A 20,702-nucleotide genomic window follows, 5' to 3' on the forward strand; every position below is an offset into this window, starting at 1 on the left:
ATTGTTTTAATTTTATTTAAAACGCTAATTGATATATAGATTTAGGTGTTTAGTTTTTATGTGGTAAAAATTGTTGTGAAAAATGACATCAGCAGGTGCAATGGAAGTAGGGTCGGCACATTCGCTACAGGACCAGCACGAAATCTACAATCCGTTACCAACACCTCCTTGCGAGAAGAAAGCAACGACTATGTATGTTCAACATTATATATAATTTTAAACTTTCAGTGCTGGCTGTTTACTATAAACTTTCTGTTTAGGACTAATGATGACTGGTGTTTTGCACAGCTGTACGGATATGATGGATGCACTTTTATCATCTGAGACTCATGATTCTCATGAATCACTCTCGTCTCGAACTTGCATACCTGTTAGAAATGACAGCTACGTCGGCTACGATGACAGATGATAAAAGCGTGGCCAATAGGCAATGCAACTATAACTGAAAACCGAGTTTCAGTTTTCTATCGGTCACACTCGAACTAAAAACCGAATTTCGGTTAAAAATCGAGTATTATTGACTGCAAATTATGCAAATTATGGTAGATGTAAATTTTTAGGGTCTTGCGCCATTGGTGAAAGTGGACCATTACATAAAAAAACTATTGTTAACAACTTTGGGAACAAATCAAATTCTTCTTCTTCTTCAACCTAGCGTTTTCCCGGCCTAGCGCCAGGGTCCGCTTTCCTGTTCAGTCTTCTCCACTTTGCCCAGTCTTCGGCATCCTCAGGTGTGAGATTGTTCTCTCCCATGTCCGCTGTCACAACGTCCAGCCAGCGCTTCTTAGGCCTACCGCGGCCGCGTGATCAAATTATTTTATTTTATTTTATTAAATATTTTGATTTGTGTTTTTTTTAAGTAGTCACACTACTGTATATATATATATATAGTAATGGACCCTATAATGGACGTGGAACCGGTAATGGGACATAAAACCACAAATCCTCTAAAATAAGTATGTAAAAGTAGTTTATAAACACTGGCAATATTTTACCATAAATAAGAGTCATAGAGCTGTTTAAGTTTGACTTTTTATTAATTTCGGTTACTTTTTAAGAAATTGGCGCCAACCCAAAAGTTGTCGTGTCACTGGAAAAAATAACCAGTAAGAATTCTTAACAACTTCGCTAAGAGAGGTGAGTTCATATATTAAATTGTAATTAATTATTACTTGGTGTAAACTAGAATGTGTTTTGTTAATTGCATTTACCATGAGATAAGGTATACAACACATTATGTTGTGACTCTAGAGATGTATAAAAAATAGTGGTATTTTGCCCAATCCCATTATAGGAGCTGTAAAACTGCATACCTCCTATGATGGGATAATTTACATAATGATGCTTGCCATGGCGTAATTTCATGTTTAAACAATACAGAAGTATAATGTAGTTACTCGTACGAACTATGTCAGGAGGTCTCCTCGGACTTCGGATAAATTAATATCGTTTTTACAAAATAACTTGCCCTGTTAGTTTGTATACAGGGTGGATTTTCTTTTGGGGTCAGTGAGGGCAGCTACCAGATCCCGTGCTGCGACGAGAAAACGGTCTTAGAAAACCTTCCCTCGATTTCAAATTAATGAAGATTGGCTTTTACAGATTTTGGAAAAAACATACAGGGTGCGAGAAAAAGGTAATTTTTGACAATTTTTTTTTCATGCCAATCGATCCCATTCCTGTTAAGGATCAAAAGCTTGTATAGAACCAAAAAAAAAATCCGGCTAGAAAAGCCACAAATCGAGGAAAACTTTTCCCATACAATTTGTATGAAAATGAAAACTTTTATTCTTCACATGCTATTTTTGTATGCTAATTGATTCCATTCCTATCTAGTATCAATAGTTTCTTTGAGGTCAACTTACGGTAATGTACTAAAAAGCCACAAATTAATAAAAACTTTTTCCATACATTTACTATGGAGAAAATGTGAAATTTAATTTTGACCCCAAAGAAACTATTGATACTGGATAGGAATGGAATCGATTGGCATACAAAAATAGCATATGAAAAATAAAAGTTTTCATTTTCATATACATTGTATGGGAAAAGTTTTCCTCGATTTGTGGCTTTTCTAGCCGGAAAATTTTTTTTGGTTCCATACAAGCTTTTGATCCTCAATAGGAATGGGATCGATTGGCATAAAAAAAAAAGTTTGTCAGAAATTACCTTTTCCTCGCACCCTGTATGTTTTTTCCAAAATCTGTAAGAGCCAATCTTCATTAATTTGAAATCGAGGGAAGGTCTTCTAAGATCGTTTTCTCGTAGCAGCACGGGATCTGGTAGCTGCCCTCACTGACCCAAAAAGAAAATCCACCCTGTATTAGTTTTTATTTATTATTATTAAAGCCTTTCTTATACGAACTGTTAACATTTCATTTAACCATCATATGTGTATATATATTTCTACATGCATGTTCGTAAGGTCTTTTTGACCTAGGCCTCTTCCGAATCGCCTTTTTCTAATATATTTAAGTATTTGTCCAACATTCTCTTCCATTCTTGTCTATCTATTGCCCTTTCTTTCCAGTCTTTTCCTATTGTTTCTATTAGGTCTTTTTCCCATCTTGTTTTTGGTTTGCCCTTTTTTCTTTTACCAATTTTTGGATTCCAATTTGTTGCTACTTTTGTCCATCTGTTGTTTTTCATCCTGGCGATGTGCCCTGCCCAATTGTATTTTTGTTTCAGTATATGTATTGCCGCATCTATAAATCTTGTTCTTCTTCTTATCTCTGTGTTTCTAACTCTGTTTGATAATTTTATGTTAAGGACACTTCTCTCTATTGACCGTTGACATACTTGAATTCGTTTGATGATATCTCCTGTGAGTGACCATGTTTGACTGCCATATGTAAGACAGGGTAGAATGCATGAGTTAGTGAGTGAGCAAGGCTAGTTTTTTAAGTTTCATTGGTAGTTTCTTCTTAAATATATCCTTCATGGACCAGTACTTCTTCCATGTCTGTCCAATTCTTCTTGTTATTTCTTTGTTTGTGCAGTCTGTGAAAGATACCTGTTTTCCAAGGTATATATACTCGTCAACATATTCCAGTGATGTATTCTCTATCTGTATAGTCACTTTTTTTGAGTTGGTCATAACTTTAGTTTTTTCTTCATTCATTTCTAAACCTACTTGTTGACTTTGTGTATTTAATTCTTGTAGTAATATACTGAGCTCAGTTGCACTGTATGCTAATATTACCAGGTCATCTGCGAATCGGAGATTTGATAAATATTTGTTGTTTATCTTGATGCCTTTTTGTCTTTCTTCCCAGTTTAGATTTTTGAATATTTCTTCTAAGACCGCTATGAACAGCTTTGGTGACATTGGGTCTCCCTGTCTTACCCCTCTGTTGATCTGGATCTGTCTTCCTATTTTATCTGTTTTTACTCTGGCTGTACTTTTTTCATAGATCTTTTTTATGACCTGTATGTAGACTTCTGGTATGTCTTGATTCTCTAGTGCCTGCCATATAGATGTATGGGTAATCGAGTCGAAAGCTTTTTTAAAGTCGACAAATCCTATATAAAGCGGTATCTGGAACTCGGTGTGTTTCTCAATTATTTGACTTAGGGTCTGAAGGTGGTCTGTTGTGGAGAAACCCTTCATAAATCCGGCTTGTTCCGGTGGCTGTTTATTATCTAAAATAGGTGTGAGGCGCTGTAGTAGTGTCATTGAAAAAATCTTGTAGATATTAGACATTAGACTAATTGGTCGGTAGTTTGATATGTCATGTGGGTCTCCTTTCTTGTATAGTAGGGATATATGTGCCTCTGTCCATTGAGTAGGTATTTGTTCATTTTTTTCTAAAATTTTGTTAAATATTTTTGTTAGTGGAACTGCTATTACTGGTTTCATCATATGTATACTTTCATTTTTGATATTATCTGGTCCTGGGCTTTTATCTTTTTTAAGTTTATGTATTGATTTTTGTATTTCTTCAACTGTGAACGGATCTACATTTTGATTTCTCTCTTCATTTTGTTTTCTAGTTGTCTGGTTTGTCTGTTTTAACGAGTATAACTCCTCATAAAAAATTGTGGCAATTTCGTTGATATCCTTCCTGTTGGTTTTTTCTTCTCCTTTTCTATTTTTCAGTTTTGGTATAATTGGTTTTTCTTTGTTTAGAATTTTTTGTGCCTTTTTTATTGTTCCTGATTTTTCTAAATTTTCTCTAATGACATTTAATTTGTAGGTTTTGATGTCTTCTTTTATTTTATTTTTGGTAATCTTGTAAAGGTTTGACAGTTCTTCTCTTTGTGATTTCGTCTTGCATTTTGTATATCTTAAAAGTTGACGTTTTTCTATTAGTATTAGTGTGTCTTTTGACAAAATATTTCTATCCAGTCGTCCTGTATTGGACTTTCCCGCTAAATTTTCTTTTAAAACATCCTCAAATTTGTTGTAGAGTTCTTGCACGGGGTAGGGGCTTTGTCCCGTAAATATGGTTTCCAGTTTTTGGTGTATTTTTTCCCTGAGTTCTGCCAGATTTTCTGGTGGTGTTGTTATTAGAGTTCTGTTAAAGTTTTTCCTAGATTTACGAAGTGTATCTATGCATAAAGTGGCTCTTAGCATTCTGTGATCGCTGTTATGTTGTAGGTTGGATATGACTTCACAGTTTTTGAAGTTTTGTTGGAAATTTGTCGTGATGTAGTCGATCTCGTTTCTTGTGTCGCCTCCAGGTGATATCCACGTCCAGCGTCTACCATTTTTCTTTTTGTATAGTGTGTTAAGGACTTTCAGTTGATTTTCCATTGCAAAGTGAACAAGTTTGTCTCCTCTTGGGCTTCGAGTACCAAACCCAAATTTTCCTAAAGCTGCACTTTCCTCTGGTTCTGTCTGCCCTATCTGGGCGTTGAAATCCCCTAGTAAAATTATGTTTTTGTGGCTGTTGGTCATAGCTTCTTCTATATTTTCATAAAAGGTATTTATTTCACTATCACTTGATTTTTCCATCGGAGCATACACTTGAATTATAGAAAAATTGAATTTGTTAATGTTCAGGTCAAGTGAGCATACTCTTTCTGAGATGTATCTGAAGTTTTCTACATAGCGGTTTATGTGCTTTTTAACCATGAAGCCTACTCCTCTTATTCCTTTATTTTCTCCATAGCTGTATAGTGTATAGTCTTTTCTTTCAGCTATGTTGTATCCCATTCTTCTTATTTCCGCTAGGCCTATTACGTCCCATTTTATGTGTTTTAAGGCAGATTCTAATTCTATCAGCTGTTCTTCTTTAGAAAGTGATCTAGTGTTGTAAGTGTTGATATATATGTTTTTTATATAGTTTGTATCCTGCGATTTCGGAAGGTTGTGGTCGGTAACCCCCACGGTGACCAGCCGGCTTGGGGGCGGTTTTTGTAGTTGTTTTTTATGATTGTGTTGTGTGTTTCCGGCTGGTACTCGGCATGTCTTCGGGTCGGTCTGAATGGGCGTCAGAGAGTGAGTTTGATCTTTGACGCAAGTACTGAAAGGTATCCCACCTCCTTATTTTTGAGTTGTCTGACTTGTTTTTATTATCACTAGATTTTGGGCTCGGGGATTCAGATCTCTTCCTCTTCTCGTTTTCATTGTCTTTCTTATTGATGTTTCTTTTTTCCTTCTTTTTGAGTTGAGCTTCTTTAGACAAGTCCTGTGTAATGTATGTGTTAGATTTCATCTTTTTCTTGTTTTTTAATATTTGCACTTTTCGTTGAAGAGTTGTTGTAACCAGTAGAATGGGTCTGATTTTTCCATCTTGTACTTCTCGTTTTCCTAGTCTCTGCATTCTATTAATTTCATCTTCTTTCAGATTCACATCAATTTCTTTCATGGTGGATATTACAAGCGTTTTCAGTTCTTCTTGAGACTCGTCCTTCTGTTCTGGGAGCCCGTGTATTAACAAATTATTTCTCTTTCCGTTTGTTTCTAGGTTTTCTATTTTTCTGTTGAGTATTTCTATTTCGTTTTTAAGTTTTCCATTCTCCTCTATGATCGGTTTGAGTTTTTCATCCACTTTTGCCATTATTGTAGTTGTAATGTTTTCCGTAATTGTTATTGTTTGGAGGTTAAGTTGTTCCTTCATCTTTTCGAGTAAAAGTGACATTTCTGATGTCAGTTGCGCACACATCTTGACGTAAAACGGAACGTTTTTCTTTGTTGTTGAACAAAACGCAGTTGTGCTACGATGTTGGTACTGCTTTTTATTTGCAGATAACCTCACTTTTTCTTGAGATGATATTTGTAATGATTTATCGCTTAAACCGATGTGTTTCTTCTGCACTTTGGTTGGTTTATGAGCACAGTCACACGGATAACTTGGAATTCACTTTATTTCTACCAGATAGTAACTATTTGCACAGTTTTTGATTTAAAACACGGGAGCTTCACTCTCAATCAACTGACGTTTATAGTACCGGAACCGGAAAAACTGTATTAGTTAGTGTGGTTCAAATCTTGGAAATGGCATTTGAGCCACTTTTGGATTTCCGATTGAGTTGAAATTTTGGATACGTAAGCAAATCGGATGACAATGCAATCGGGTGACAAAAAATACTAATAACTAGTTTTTTCCAAAAACTTATTCCCTATTCCAATATCTTATACTGATAGGGTATGCCCATTATAGGGGGCCCATTACTGGATCCACGTCCATTACCGGGGTTCCATTACTGGAGCTTTGGTGTCCATGACTGGAGAAAAAAAACATACTTTTAATTTATTAATTATGTGGAAACTAACTGCAGTATCTTTGATACAACACGCCTGAAACATGAAAGAAGGATAGGATATTCATCTTTTAACAAGCTAAGCGGTAGAACTTTTACATGTATCAGGGAAATATCACAAATACTCCAAAGACAAGACAAGACAAGACAAGACAAATTATTTATTTGTAAACATAAGTAACAGTGTTGGATAGGTACAAAAAGTATTTGAGAACGCTATGTTTCGCCGGCCGGCGTACAAATTTGAAATTAGGTATACACATACCAATTAAATTACATTATTACAAGCAAATTTCCTCTTAAATGTCCCATGACTGGTGCCGTTACTATATATATATAAAATGTCATTCAATAGAATTTGCTAACTATGTAAACAAACCGCCATACTAAAATTGACACTAAATGTCAAATTACTAGTAACTTTTGTTTACATAGTTCGCAAGTTCTATTGAATGACAGATATATATATATAAATTATAAACTGAAATAGATGTCATCCGGATCCGGCCTTCACTTCACCACTGGAGGGCTTCGTCACTTTTTTAGCGGCGCTGGGCACTTTTTGAGGTGGGGAAAAAAATGATAAACTCGAGCAGCGTAAGGCGATCACGTGACTGTAAGGGGCGCAAGGCGATCACATGACCGTAAGCCTCGTAAGGTGGCCACACATAATTTAAATGGCATTTAAATCAATAAAGAAAAACTCAATGTTATTTAACATTTATGTTGCGGACTCCTTTTCAAGACTCTTTATCTATGTTCAAATAATTTGACGTTGTCATGGCAGTAATATGTAAATAAACATGTCAATGAAAAAGTGTGATCTTATTTGAAAATGATAATAATATATAATAAATAAATAGAATACCTCCGCTAAACGTATGTAACTATGTATCGTGTTACCGGGCGTCGGTAACATATTGAGGTGAGTTTTCACTTCTATCGGCACTCCCGGAGTGCAACCGTTGTTGCTTGTTTTTTTAATATATGACATCTATTTCAGTTTAAAACAATTGTTGTTTTGCAAATAAAGCAAGGGATGTTTTTTGACAATATGTATGTGTAATAAAAATATGGGTGCCACCATCATACTCAAAAATATGTCCCATAGCTCTTATGTCAGCGAATTAAGAACTATGGGAAAACCCACGTTGTTTAACTGAGTCAAAATATACTCGAGGCGTCTTTATTAACAATTTGAGGCGAAGCCGAATTGTTACTCACGCCACTCGCCTTTTTTGACCTCTCTTAAACAACGGTTGTATAATAGTAGTTTATGCAACAGTGATATAATAAGGGTTCTTAAAATTCAAGGGTCGAAGTTACAAAACGAGACGTAGTCGAGTTTTGTAAAAAAAGACCCGAGAATTTTAAGAACCAATTATGAGCTGTTGCATACATTACTTTTTCTATGACAGCTGCAGCAAAAAAAAAAAAAAAAAGAGTTATTATTAAAAAAAAGAGTTATTATTAAAAAAAAAGAGTTATTATTAAAAAAAAAGAGTTATTATTTAAAAAAAATTGAGTTATTATTAAAAAAAAAAAGAGTTATTATTGTAAATGAAAACATACCTCTTTCAATCAAGATGATCGGAACTTGTATCTTTAAAAAAAATAAAGCAGTTGTATTATACTCATAAGATGACTGCTAGCAGTCATCTTATGAGCCTATAGACAAATCATTCAAATGACATTGCTTTAGATACCACTGTCAGTCATTTAATTGACACATTTAAGTGCTGGAGTAGAAAAAATACTATTAGAAACGTTTGCTTGAAAAGATGTGTGTCGACTCCACCGTAATTATTTACTATAATGTCTGTAATATACGAATGACTTGTTTCAGAAAACGTTTGTCATATGTTCTGGGATTTCTCTACTCATCCTTTTTGATAATATTAGCAGTAATAGTACTTTCGACGACAGCACTCATCAACGATAAATGGTCTCCTGTGAGTATTAATAATACCTGAATGCTGAAAAGCAATAATGTGGCAGCACGCGTAAACACTATAGATTGGATTTAAATGCCAGTTTGTAGCTTGGTTTTTAGTTTATATATCGATAAATGAAAAAAATATATTTTATAAATAATTATAACCAACATTTTCTTAAACTTAGTCATGAGCAATTCTAAAATCAACTGTTTTAGGTCTTTATTATGTTATTTTGAAATATGTTGTTTCTCCAAAACCCTGCGTATACACTAATCGAACCGGATCTTTGAAAGTTGGTTGTTGTAAAAAAAATATCCGTATATTTACTTACATTTTATGTAAACTTATGTTAGACTAACCGTCCGTTCTTTTACGAATATTAATTAAAAATGACTTATCTATTTTCAGATAATAACCATCTACATAACAGTAAGCGGTTTGATAATATTGGGTATATTAATCATGGACGTCAAACTGTTTACCAGAAGAATACGGAAGCAGGTAGAAGCATTACGAAATAAGGAAGAGAAACGAGAACTAGATTATCTGAGAGAGGTAAAAACACATCTTTTAAGTTACCTACCCCTAAAATCCCAGGCAGTGAATTTATATAAATTGCGCAAAATAAGAGTAATGTTGAACTAACTTGCTAAATTCTGTTTTACGATATAACCAAACTAGGATAACTAAATCTAAATTCACTGCAATATTTCGGCTGTAATAAAAGTTTAAGTTTATTTATCAAACCATTATAACGTTGCGGGACCAACCCAATCAATATAATAAGTATCTGACGCGTTGAAATATTTCCATGTAAAAAAAAATTCACCACACCAAATGGTAAAGGCTCTCTTTATTGTTCAAAAACTGATGAGAAAGTTGCATTTTATCCACATATATGGCAAAGTAATCAAATGCAAATTTTGAGTGGTTTTCTTATGTATCGGCTTTAAATTATGATTTGAATGATACATATTTAATAACACTCATTTTGAATTGATTTGGTTTGATTTTGTGTGATATTTTACAGTTAGTATTTCCTTGCGTTGGTGCGGTGTTTTTTTTTGTGTTTCCATCGTTGCCAAATTTTGTTTAACCCTCGTGCCTTGAAAGATTCCTCTTTTCGAATATTTCCCTTGCTCAGGTAGGTATCAATATTAGCACGAGAGGTTAAACAATAACTTTGCCCCCTTGTAAAAAATGCAAAGCGCTATGTTCAATTAGGACCAATTTAACTAGAGAACATATCATCTTATTTTGATTTGTATTTTTTTAAGTGGTCACAGTAGAAGTAGATAATAAATCCTTAAGCTGGCTCATTTTACTTAAAGGAGACTTTCCTTTATTTTTAAAAAGAAACAAAACTGCATTCAAAGATTTTCTAAAACTCGCTTGCCTCGCCCGGGACTCGAACCGACTAAAAATTCCAAAAAATAAAAACTCGCAATTTTATTCTACTAGTCGATACAGTTAATGTTAATGATAACATTTCTCCAAGAAACATTAGATCTTAAACTCTTCTATCGTACAAACAATCCATAAAATGTAATATTTAGTACTCAAGATTTTTTTAGACAAGCCAAATTGAAGAAAAAAAGAAAAATACTTTGAATGCAGTTTTGTTTCTTTTTAAAAATAAAGGAATGTCTCCATTAAGTAAAATGAGCCAGCTTAAGGATTTAAGGTAGTTTCCCCCCAGGGCCCGACTTATCTTTCCACACTGTATATAAATTATACACTGAAATAGATGTTATTTACTAAAGCAAACGTGACTAGGCCCTTCAGACCAATACCACCAATGAGACCAATTTAAATAATAAAGTATTCGTTAAAAATTTCTTATATTGCTGCGGTCACTATAACAGGTAATTTTGTTAACTAATCATTATTACTCGTAGATAACAATTTATAACATTTGGGTTCTATGGAACGGTAAATAGGACACTGAATAAAATAATCGACATGGTTTTACATTAGACATAGAAATTTTTTATTCAACATCACATGAAATTGCAGAGTTAACAGATAGTGTAAGTAACACATTTTTACATTACATTACATTTTTAATTTTTTTACATTAGGTATATGTCAAATCTTTTTTACAGTAGAAGAAGTGTGTTGCGAGACTTGCATATTTTAACATGTAATGTTTTTAAGCGATACCTGCATATACAATAAATGAAGTACTTTTATGATTTTTTTTATTATAAATAAAATTATTAAAACGAATTATATCGCGTATATTGAATTTATACACATCATCCCGACGTTTCGAACCCTTTACTTACAGCGTTCGTGGTCAACGGATGACTGAGGAAATATTACACTGTTAATAGTTACTTTTAATAGTTTTATTTCATGAGTTTTATGACTATCGCGGTAACCGAAGACATTATAAAAATATCAAATCAGATGAAAATCACCCAAAATTCCACCATAATAAAATAAGAGTCCTCTTTCGGAAATTATCCGACTGTTTTCGACTTTCGCAATTACCCGAATACGCCTTACTTATATTTTAAAGGTTATTTTGTAGTTAGAATAAGTGGTATATTGGCATTTACAGTATCATACACACTTGGACGAAAATGGCAGTAACCTGAACAACAGCAATGAACTGGACGTATCAAGTGCATTCATCCCGCCTGCTCCTGTACGGGAGCTGGAGCACATTGAACACAGCTACTGCTTCGCAGAGGGGCGGCACGCGGGAAGTGTTTACTTAAAATTGGGAGCTGCCGGTATGGTAAAATAAAATTACCGTTTATTAATATTTAATAAGAAGTGACCGTTTTTAGGGTTTCGTACCCAAAGGGTAAAAACGGGACCCTATACTAATTAAAGACTCAGCTGTCCTTCTGTCTGTCTGTCCGTTTTTCCGTCTGTCTCTGTCACCAGGCTGTATCTTATGAACCGTGATAGCTAGACAATTAAAATGTTCACAGATGTATTTTTGATGCCGCTGTAACAACAAATAATAATATAAATATTTAAGTGGGGCTCCCACACAACAAACGTGATTTTTTTGCCGTTTTTTGCGTAATGGTTCGGAACCCTTTGTGCGCGAATCCGACTCGCATTTGGCCGGTTTTTTTCGTTACGTGAGTTTTGAAACGGAGTAGGTAGGTACCTACATGTATTTTTTTCTAATTAACCTTACATTGAATTAGTCCACGACAAATCATAAAAAACTGTCCCGTAGGAATCAGCACATGTGCACACAAAACAATAAATTAAATGTATAAATGGTAACAATGTGTGTGTGTGTGTGTGTGTGTGTGTGTGTGTGTGTGGTGTCAATGTGTGGCTACGTTAATTCGACCTTTCTACTTTTTGTTGTAGGTGCATACGTTTTTTACTCTTTATCGTACAATGTATATTTTAGAATACATGCCCTTCAGACCAATACGTAGTCCCGTAGGAATCAGCACATGTGCACACAAAACAATAAATTAAATGTATAAATGGTAACAATGTGTGTGTGTGTGTGTGTGTGTGTGTGTGTGTGTGTGTGGTGTCAATGTGTGGCTACGTTAATATTTTAGAATACATGCCCTTCAGACCAATACGTAGTCCCGTAGGAATCAGCACATGTGCACACAAAACAATAAATTAAATGTATAAATGGTAACAATGTGTGTGTGTGTGTGTGTGTGTGTGTGTGTGTGTGTGTGTGTGGTGTCAATGTGTGGCTACGTTAATTCGACCTTTCTACTTTTTGTTGTAGGTGCATACGTTTTTTACTCTTTATCGTACAATGTATATTTTAGAATACATGCTCATTACTTTCATTTTCTATTTTGTGATGGAGAAAGAGGTTTAAATTAAGCTACGTATAAATCCCGATGACATCGTTCAATAAATAACTACTGTAAATATTCTTTCATGGTAACTTATTGGACCTTGATTGTCTCCTGATTTGTATGAAAATAAGGCATTTACCACTGCGTTATTATCTTTTTACATGAATCAATAATATCTGGGAGACATATAAAGACTCAAAAATGCGCGTTTTCCCAGAGACCTCCCTATACCAAATAGGTATAGCAAATCTCATCGAAATCCTTAGAGCCGTTTCCGAGATCGCCGAAATATATAAATACATACATATAGGTATTATGTAGGTACAAGAATTTCTCGTTTAAAGGTATGAGATATGAATTTCTATTATTTTAATCAGGTACAATTTGGGAAGGCAATTTTTATCCAATTCAAAATCTATCATACTTTTTTCTGGCAATAGATAAAATAAGACCCAATTACATTGTGGCTTCCATGTTCGCACAACACTGCACTGGCATGAAACTATTAATGTTCCAATTGCATATTTTCAGCAACAACCAATCTTTTAACTTGGATTAAACCAGAAAATGATTTATTTAACATGAAAAATACTTTTAATAAGGTATTAAAAGAAGCTTGGCAACAATGTATTTCATACAATATTTTTTAAGATTAATAAATTACATTTAAATTAACTATACTTAAATAACTCTTAAAACTAAACAAGGCCTACTACTAAATCTTAATCTAAACATTCTAAACTAACAACTAACTAATTCACAACCTATTCACCAAATACAAAGGAGCCCATCACGCTCGCCGCGTTGCCACGTTGAACCGCGATGGACAACCTTTGCATAAGGAACGACCCGGAGCGAGGGTCATGACCACTCTCTCTCAAACGCCTGCCAACTTCCTCAATAAAAGTCTTGGCCTCAGCACACCAACAGCCAGTGGTTTCCACAGCAAGAGGGACAAACAAGTAGTAGTAGTAGGGGTATTAAAATAGTAGTTTATGCAACAGTGATATAATAAGGGTTCTAAAAATTCAAGGGTCGAAGTTACAAAACGAGACGTAGTCGAGTTTTGTAAAAAAAGACCCGAGAATTTTAAGAACCAATTATGAGCTGTTGCATACATTACTTTTTCTATGACAGCTGCAGCAAAAAAAAAAAAAAAAAAGAGTTATTATTAAAAAAAAGAGTTATTATTAAAAAAAAGAGTTATTATTTAAAAAAAAATGAGTTATTATTTAAAAAAAAAAAGAGTTATTATTGTAAATGAAAACATACCTCTTTCAATCAAGATGATCGGAACTTGTATCTTTAAAAAAAATAAAGCAGTTGTATTATACTCATAAGATGACTGCTAGCAGTCATCTTATGAGCCTATAGACAAAGCATTCAAATGACATTGCTTTAGATATCACTGTCAGTCATTTAATTGACACATTTAAGTGCTGGAGTAGAAAAATGTATATTGTACACAGGTTTCGCGTTGGGGCACTTCGTGCACACCGTGCTGCTGGTGGTGACCGTGCACTGGAGGCTCGCCGTCAGCAACGCCCAGTGCATCAACGTGTCCGAGTACGCCGCCGGCCTCTTGCAGTGCTTCTACTGTTTCCTGCAGCTATTCTTCATCTTTAACTACTCAAACTTAATCATCGTTAAACACACGGTGAGCCACGGACTGATAATCACCGAACAACTATGAGATTTACCTTAAATTTAATTTAATTTGATTACGGTTACGGGTCAAACTTATTTCAGAAAAAGTCCCTTCTGTGGACAAAACAATTAAAGTTAACATTTCTGGTACATTTAGTCTAGAGTCTCAAGGACTGAAATAATGTGTCCCATCTGTAAGGGTGAAGCGTAAAAAAGTGATTCTCTGAACTTTGCGAGATCTACAGGACAGACGCGAAAAAGTTAACGACACAATAAAATGTGTAACATAATAGACGCATAGCAGGAAACTATAAGGACCTAGTAAGAAGTAGTTAAAAATTCAATAAATATTCGGCAAATTCGATGTTATTATTACATATCAAGTGATGATTTAAAATAATTGTCATATTTTGCTGTATACTAGTTACTTGGAATCCCGAATAAACGAATTTTCCTAGAAATGAAATCCAGCTGGATATATTCCTCTTCCCCGTAAATCCCTATATTGCAAATTTAATCCAACTCGTTCGAGCAGCCTCTATTAGGTACGTACCTACCTACATAATGAGAGAGCACTTGTTGTTAATTTGTAGCCAGTTATAATTTTTGGGTACAATATTTTAAATTAATACAACAACGAAAATATTTCGTAACAGACAGGGTTCAATCTTCAAGTTGTTATTTGAATTAAGACATTGGTTATGGTTATATGTATGACGGATTAGCCCATTCAGCTAGAGTCTGACCATACTAACACTGCATGGCATTTGTAATGTCCAATTTCTATGAAATTATGACGTTTACAATGAAACTGCCTCATTTTGTTCAATTCAAGTCGGTGCAAAGTTAGCGTAGACGCCCTTTGTAAACAAACCGCCTTAATGTATCAATGTCATATTTGATTGTCTGTGAAAACTTGTCAAAAAACAGTTTAAGGTACAGTATGTATAAGTTACTTTATGGTTTACTAAAGGCGCTAGTGCTGCACTCTGGCGGCAAAACATTGCAGTAATACTCCATATAGCCAATGTTAATAATTTGCCCATAGATACATATCCCGCTAAGATGCATAGCCGTTTTATCGACTAAATAACTAGTGTTTAGTTTTAAGTTTATAAAATACATATGTATGTTAGTCTGTAAGGTATTTGTAATATGGGCCTTGTTGCCTGAATTAAATTTCTAAATAAATAAATATACATATATCATGCACTGAGCTCATGTACAGTCATCTACAGAGAAAAGTGACCCCCCAGCTGACTGTACGTTCACGGATGTGCAAGTTAGAAAAGTATGTTTCCAAAAAATTTGAATATTTTTGTCTTGTTCTCGTTCATTCCTGAAAAAAAAATTATATTTTGTAAATACTTATATAATTTTTTGTTTTCCTTTATAATTACAAGAATCATTAACCAACTACAATAAATAAAGACACTCAAGTATTTTATGGAATAATTTAATCCCATGTAACAATACAAGCTCAGAATGCAAAAAATCCAAGTCTTGTCTTTCGTTCATCACTGTATAGGTACAAATATTGCTACTATAATAGTATCTATGTACTATGTTTCAGAATATACTACGTGTAGCATTCTTGCACGTAATGGCGGGAAATATTTGCCTTTGGTTTGCAGCAGTTACCACGGAAACGAGACTTGCGTACAGAGCCTATGAAATCCTCCAAGTAAAACAAATAAGTAAGTAACATTAGTAAGATAGTCAGCTTCATCGATTTTATAAAGTTTTTTGAATATCGGATTTATTGTATCTAACCTACGTATTAGAGAGGTATTAAATATCGACACGAACAAATTTCCAAAAGCACTTATACACGACTTTATTGCCCGTACATTAAGTTAGTGTGTAGTAGTAACCTACTTTTATGATTTTATAAGCGCTAACCGTGTTTATACGAGATCCAGCTTAGTTACATTACTGATGTATACTTGGTCAACCAGATCCTGACAGTAGAAAAAGGCGGCAAAGGGTGTAGCAGGATAAGCCTTCAAAAATTGCCCCCAAAGCTTTGAGTTCAAAACTACTACCAGTTGATGCCCCGTCAAATGAAAATAATCCACACCAATTTTTAACCCTCTACTGCCGCCTGGAACCCCGTGACATTCATTTAACCCTAAAAAGTTTTTTTTTTTTTCTCAAAAAGTATAAAACGGACAATTATGAAATTTTTCATAAATGTTGATGTCATCTATACAAACTATCAAAAAAAAAACTAACTCTCTACTTACTTATTTTCCTAGAAAAAAACCTAAATAAAAAAATAAAACACCCTGTATATCAGTTCAAGCTCGTCGTACTATCACCATTTTTGTACTAATTATTAACCAACTACCTATCTACATAATATATAAGTTTCATGTAAATAACAAAGGTGGAACAGTGTGAAAATATAAGTATTGTTCAGTACGTACCATGTATGTAACACGCTTACCAAACGTTGACGACACTAGTAAAAGATATCGGCCCGCCAACCGGGAAGCCATCCGTAATCATTTTTTTTTGTTAATTACGAAAAAAATATTTGAAAATCGAACACGGCCAGCATCACGGCCGAGGGCCATTTTTTTTAATTTATTTCGCTTGCAGGACTCAAGAACTTACATAAAATGCTAAGTAACTCAATTACGTAGTACCTTTTTACAAAACAATAAAGTAAAATAAACAGAAACACTTGTTCGAATAAGTATTAATGAGTTTCATTTGTCCTCCATTTCAAATTAACAAAAAAAAAATGATTACGGATGGCTTCCCGGTTGGCGGGCCGATATCTTTTACTAGTGTCGTCGTTTGGTAAGCGTGTTACATACATGGTACGTACTGAACAATACTTATATTTTCACACTGTTCCACCTTTGTTATTTACATGAAACTTATATATTATGTAGATAGGTAGTTGGTTAATAATTAGTACAAAAATGGTGATAGTACGACGAGCTTGAACTGATATACAGGGTGTTTTATTTTTTTATTTAGGTTTTTTTCTAGGAAAATAAGTAAGTAGAGAGTTAGTTTTTTTTTTGATAGTTTGTATAGATGACATCAACATTTATGAAAAATTTCATAATTGTCCGTTTTATACTTTTTGAGAAAAAAAATAAAAACTTTTTAGGGTTAAATGAATGTCACGGGGTTCCAGGCGGCAGTAGAGGGTTAAAAATTGGTGTGGATTATTTTCATTTGACGGGGCATCAACTGGTAGTAGTTTTGAACTCAAAGCTTTGGGGGCAATTTTTGAAGGCTTATCCTGCTACACCCTTTGAAAAATGTAGGCACGAAGGGATATCGTCCCATAGAAAATTTGAATTTCGCGCCTTTTTGTACTGACAAGATTTGGTTGACCAGCTATAATTATATTAGACACTAAAATACCCGCTCGAATTGGCCTTCTGAGGACGGAAAATTGTACTAAGGTAGATTACTCTTTTGGACTTATCTTTATGTTATGCTTTATTTATGGTAACTTTTTTTTAGCTAATAATACTACAAACACTTCAGTACTCCCAGCTACAGCGGACTTCAGCTGGCAAGAGACTTGCAGGCCGACTGTAACTGCTGCAAAAATCTATGATGAATTTTCAGCATATTTGTACCCGTTTACAGTGGAGTTCAATATTTTAGTAGGTAAATTAAAGATTAGAAAAAAACACTTATTTAATCTTCGTTTTGCTTAGCTTGAAACAGTTTGTAGGAAAATAGCTTGCTTCACTTTTGCTGAAATGCTATAAATATATATTTTGTTTATTTACACGTAAGCGTAGTAATAGTTTCTGTTTTTTTTCAGTTGGAATCTTTTTCATGGTCTGGAGGAGTATAGGTAAATGCCGACATTCCGCAGAGGAGGTCCAAAATTTTCATCACTCATTATACGCACAGTCGTGAGTACCTAGCAAAACATAACAATATTTTATACTGACTTGTCTCAATTCGAACAATCGCCGAAACGTTGGAAGCCCGCTAAACGCCAAAACCGTAGTTACATAGTGTTGAACGACTGAAAAGTACATTTTTAGGAAAATCGAAATCAATAGGTATTTCATGAATGAATGAATGTTCTTATCTTATCATGTAGTGATTGTATTGTATCAAACTGTCAGCTTATTATGTAGGTACGTATGTGTTAAAACCCAAAAGTTTCAAAGGCTTAATTGCTAGGAGTTAAAGGAATAAAATAAAAACACCTGCCTGATATTATTAAATAGAGCCCATACTTAATAAATAAGAGTACCTATTCATTGTTTTAACTGTCCAAAAGCACAAATTGATAAGAAGGCTATAAATATAACTACGCCTAGCGCCCCGCCCCGGCTTCGCACGGGTTAACAAATTATACATAAACCTTCCTCTTGAATCACACTATCTATTTAAAAAAAAACGCATCTAAATCCGTTGCGTAGTTTTAAAGATACATACATACAGACAGACAGGGAAGCGACTTTGTTTTATAATATGTAGTGATACGTACCTACATACCTATACGTATGCTGGTATGAACCCTAGATATGTCGAATACTTTAGTATTTTTATCTTATATTTTGCTATTTCATGTCTAGTTAGTACATGTTTACCTCAATATTTTAATATCCAGAACATCCGTGTCAGTAATTACGGAATATATATTTTTACAGTAACGTCAGTGGGGATGTAAATAGTCCTCACGCTCTGGAGATCCACATCAGCTGTCGCAGCGCATTTTGTGGACTCTTCTCTAGTCTTTTCACGGTCGTCATACTCATTGTTGCTATTATACTTAGCTTCGTGCTCGGCAACATAAGAAACGAGTAAGTGTTAGTTACAATGTGTAAGTACTAGCTGTGAGGATTAAAATCGATGTCTAATAATCTGAGTAATATGATTTTTAGTTTTTACTCACCATTTACTCCTAAACACATGGGATTTTCAATCATAAAGTTCCTGATTTAAAACCGGATGCTTACTTCTGCGGAGTTCTATCAAATCCTAAAAAACGTACCTATTGTGTATATATTTCCCTTTATTTTTCGTTTTAGGGAATTTCAACACATCAGCCAATATTTTGTTGACACTGTGAAACTAACACTTCACATAGTCATGTTGGTAACCAGTGGAATAGTTTTCTACAAGACGCAATCCCTAGACATCAACAAGCGCCCAGTCCCGTGGCTAGATGACGTCTTGTTATACATCTGCGTGCCTGCGTTTTTCCTAGAATCAATGCTGACCGTCATTCCTGCTATCACGACGTTGAATATAGTAAAATTCCTAGATACAATCATGATGGTGAGTAATCGCAGATGATTAAAAATAAAGGTTGTAAACATAGATATCTAGAGATACGTCGTCATCATCAATTAGTGCCGTTAAAAAGTGTGCGTTTTAACTATACATACTCGTACAAAATATTGTACGAATTTCCAAAATCGGAACATCATATATTTAGTATTACGAGTATTCTATACGGACGGCAATTTGAAAACCTTTCCAACTAGTCATTCTACGATTCATTCATTCAGGGCAGTAGGAATAATATTGTTATCGATATCAACATTTTATATTTAAATACTGTGTTGCATGTTAGGCTAATGACTCGTGATGAGAAAAACAATAACGCTAAAAATCATATGAAATCAAACAAATCACAAAATGGTATTGCACAATGGTCTTGTGTGTTTGATATAAATCATATAACAATGTAATTCTGTTTCGATTGAATACGATTATTCAAAAGACATTAAATGTGTGTGTTTTTAACACCTCAAACGTATGAAAAACATTTGCTTATTATGCTACTCAAGCATTTTTTTTTCTCAAGAAATAATGTTTGATACGATTCGTAAGTATGTAAGTCAAAGAACTTTTCAACTAAGTAAGTAGCTCTCGTAGCGCCAAATATTTCACAAAACCGTTTATAATTACGTGTCTTTTTCGTTTCCTTACTCGTTATCTTATTTTTACGAGTTTTAATTATTAAATTGAATACACAAATAACTAGACTTTATTTTGTTTCAGTCTTTACAAATGGTAATACAAATCGTTTTCATAATTGACGGGTTGCGGCGATGCAGCAACTCTCGAAAAATTCGAAGAATCAAGCCTGGCCGGGAATTTGTCCTATACTTACTCGTCGCGAATGTATCAATGTGGGTTATGTATACCTTCTCATACCAGTCCCCGGAAAGCAAAGACGTGAGATATGAGTATTACGGAAAAGAGATGTGGCTCGCAATCGGCCACCTTTGTCAACCCATAATAATGTTCTTCCGATTTCACTCGAGTGTGTGCATAGCTGATATCTGGACTTATGCATATAAACCAGAGATTGAAGATCACTGATTTTAATAATTGACTGGATTTAGATTTTAGTTTTTACTAAAATTACTGCATCTGAAAGCTCTTAATGAAGTTTAATTTTAAATACAGTACGGCTATGCCAAGTGCTAAGTCAAGTGTGGCACAGTCATACATTGTTACCGACAAGTCAGTGTTCAAATTAAAGTTACACTGTTATGAGCGTGACAGCGCTATGCGCGTATATAGAGATGTCCCGCTCGCACACCGAAGCGGCGTTCTAATCCGCATCCAATGTGAAAACCGCCTTAGCGTAGACTAAGTC

At 34.4% G+C, this 20,702-nt stretch overlaps 1 protein-coding gene across 1 annotated transcript; it reads left to right on the forward strand.

Moving 5' to 3' along the window:
* Positions 1-82: 82 nt before the first annotated feature.
* On the forward strand, positions 83-20,477 carry LOC134662657 (proton channel OtopLc-like). Its single transcript, XM_063518930.1, has 11 exons — positions 83-192; positions 8,555-8,660; positions 9,054-9,200; positions 11,212-11,386; positions 13,897-14,105; positions 15,669-15,792; positions 17,585-17,734; positions 17,895-17,988; positions 18,739-18,891; positions 19,120-19,369; positions 20,099-20,477. The coding sequence occupies exons 1-11, from the start codon at positions 83-85 to the stop codon at positions 20,420-20,422; spliced, it is 1,842 nt and encodes a 613-aa protein (XP_063375000.1). The 3' UTR covers positions 20,423-20,477.
* Positions 20,478-20,702: the final 225 nt, after the last annotated feature.

Source organism: Cydia amplana, chromosome 3 (assembly GCF_948474715.1).
Source record: "Cydia amplana chromosome 3, ilCydAmpl1.1, whole genome shotgun sequence".
Taxonomy (NCBI): domain Eukaryota; kingdom Metazoa; phylum Arthropoda; class Insecta; order Lepidoptera; family Tortricidae; genus Cydia; species Cydia amplana.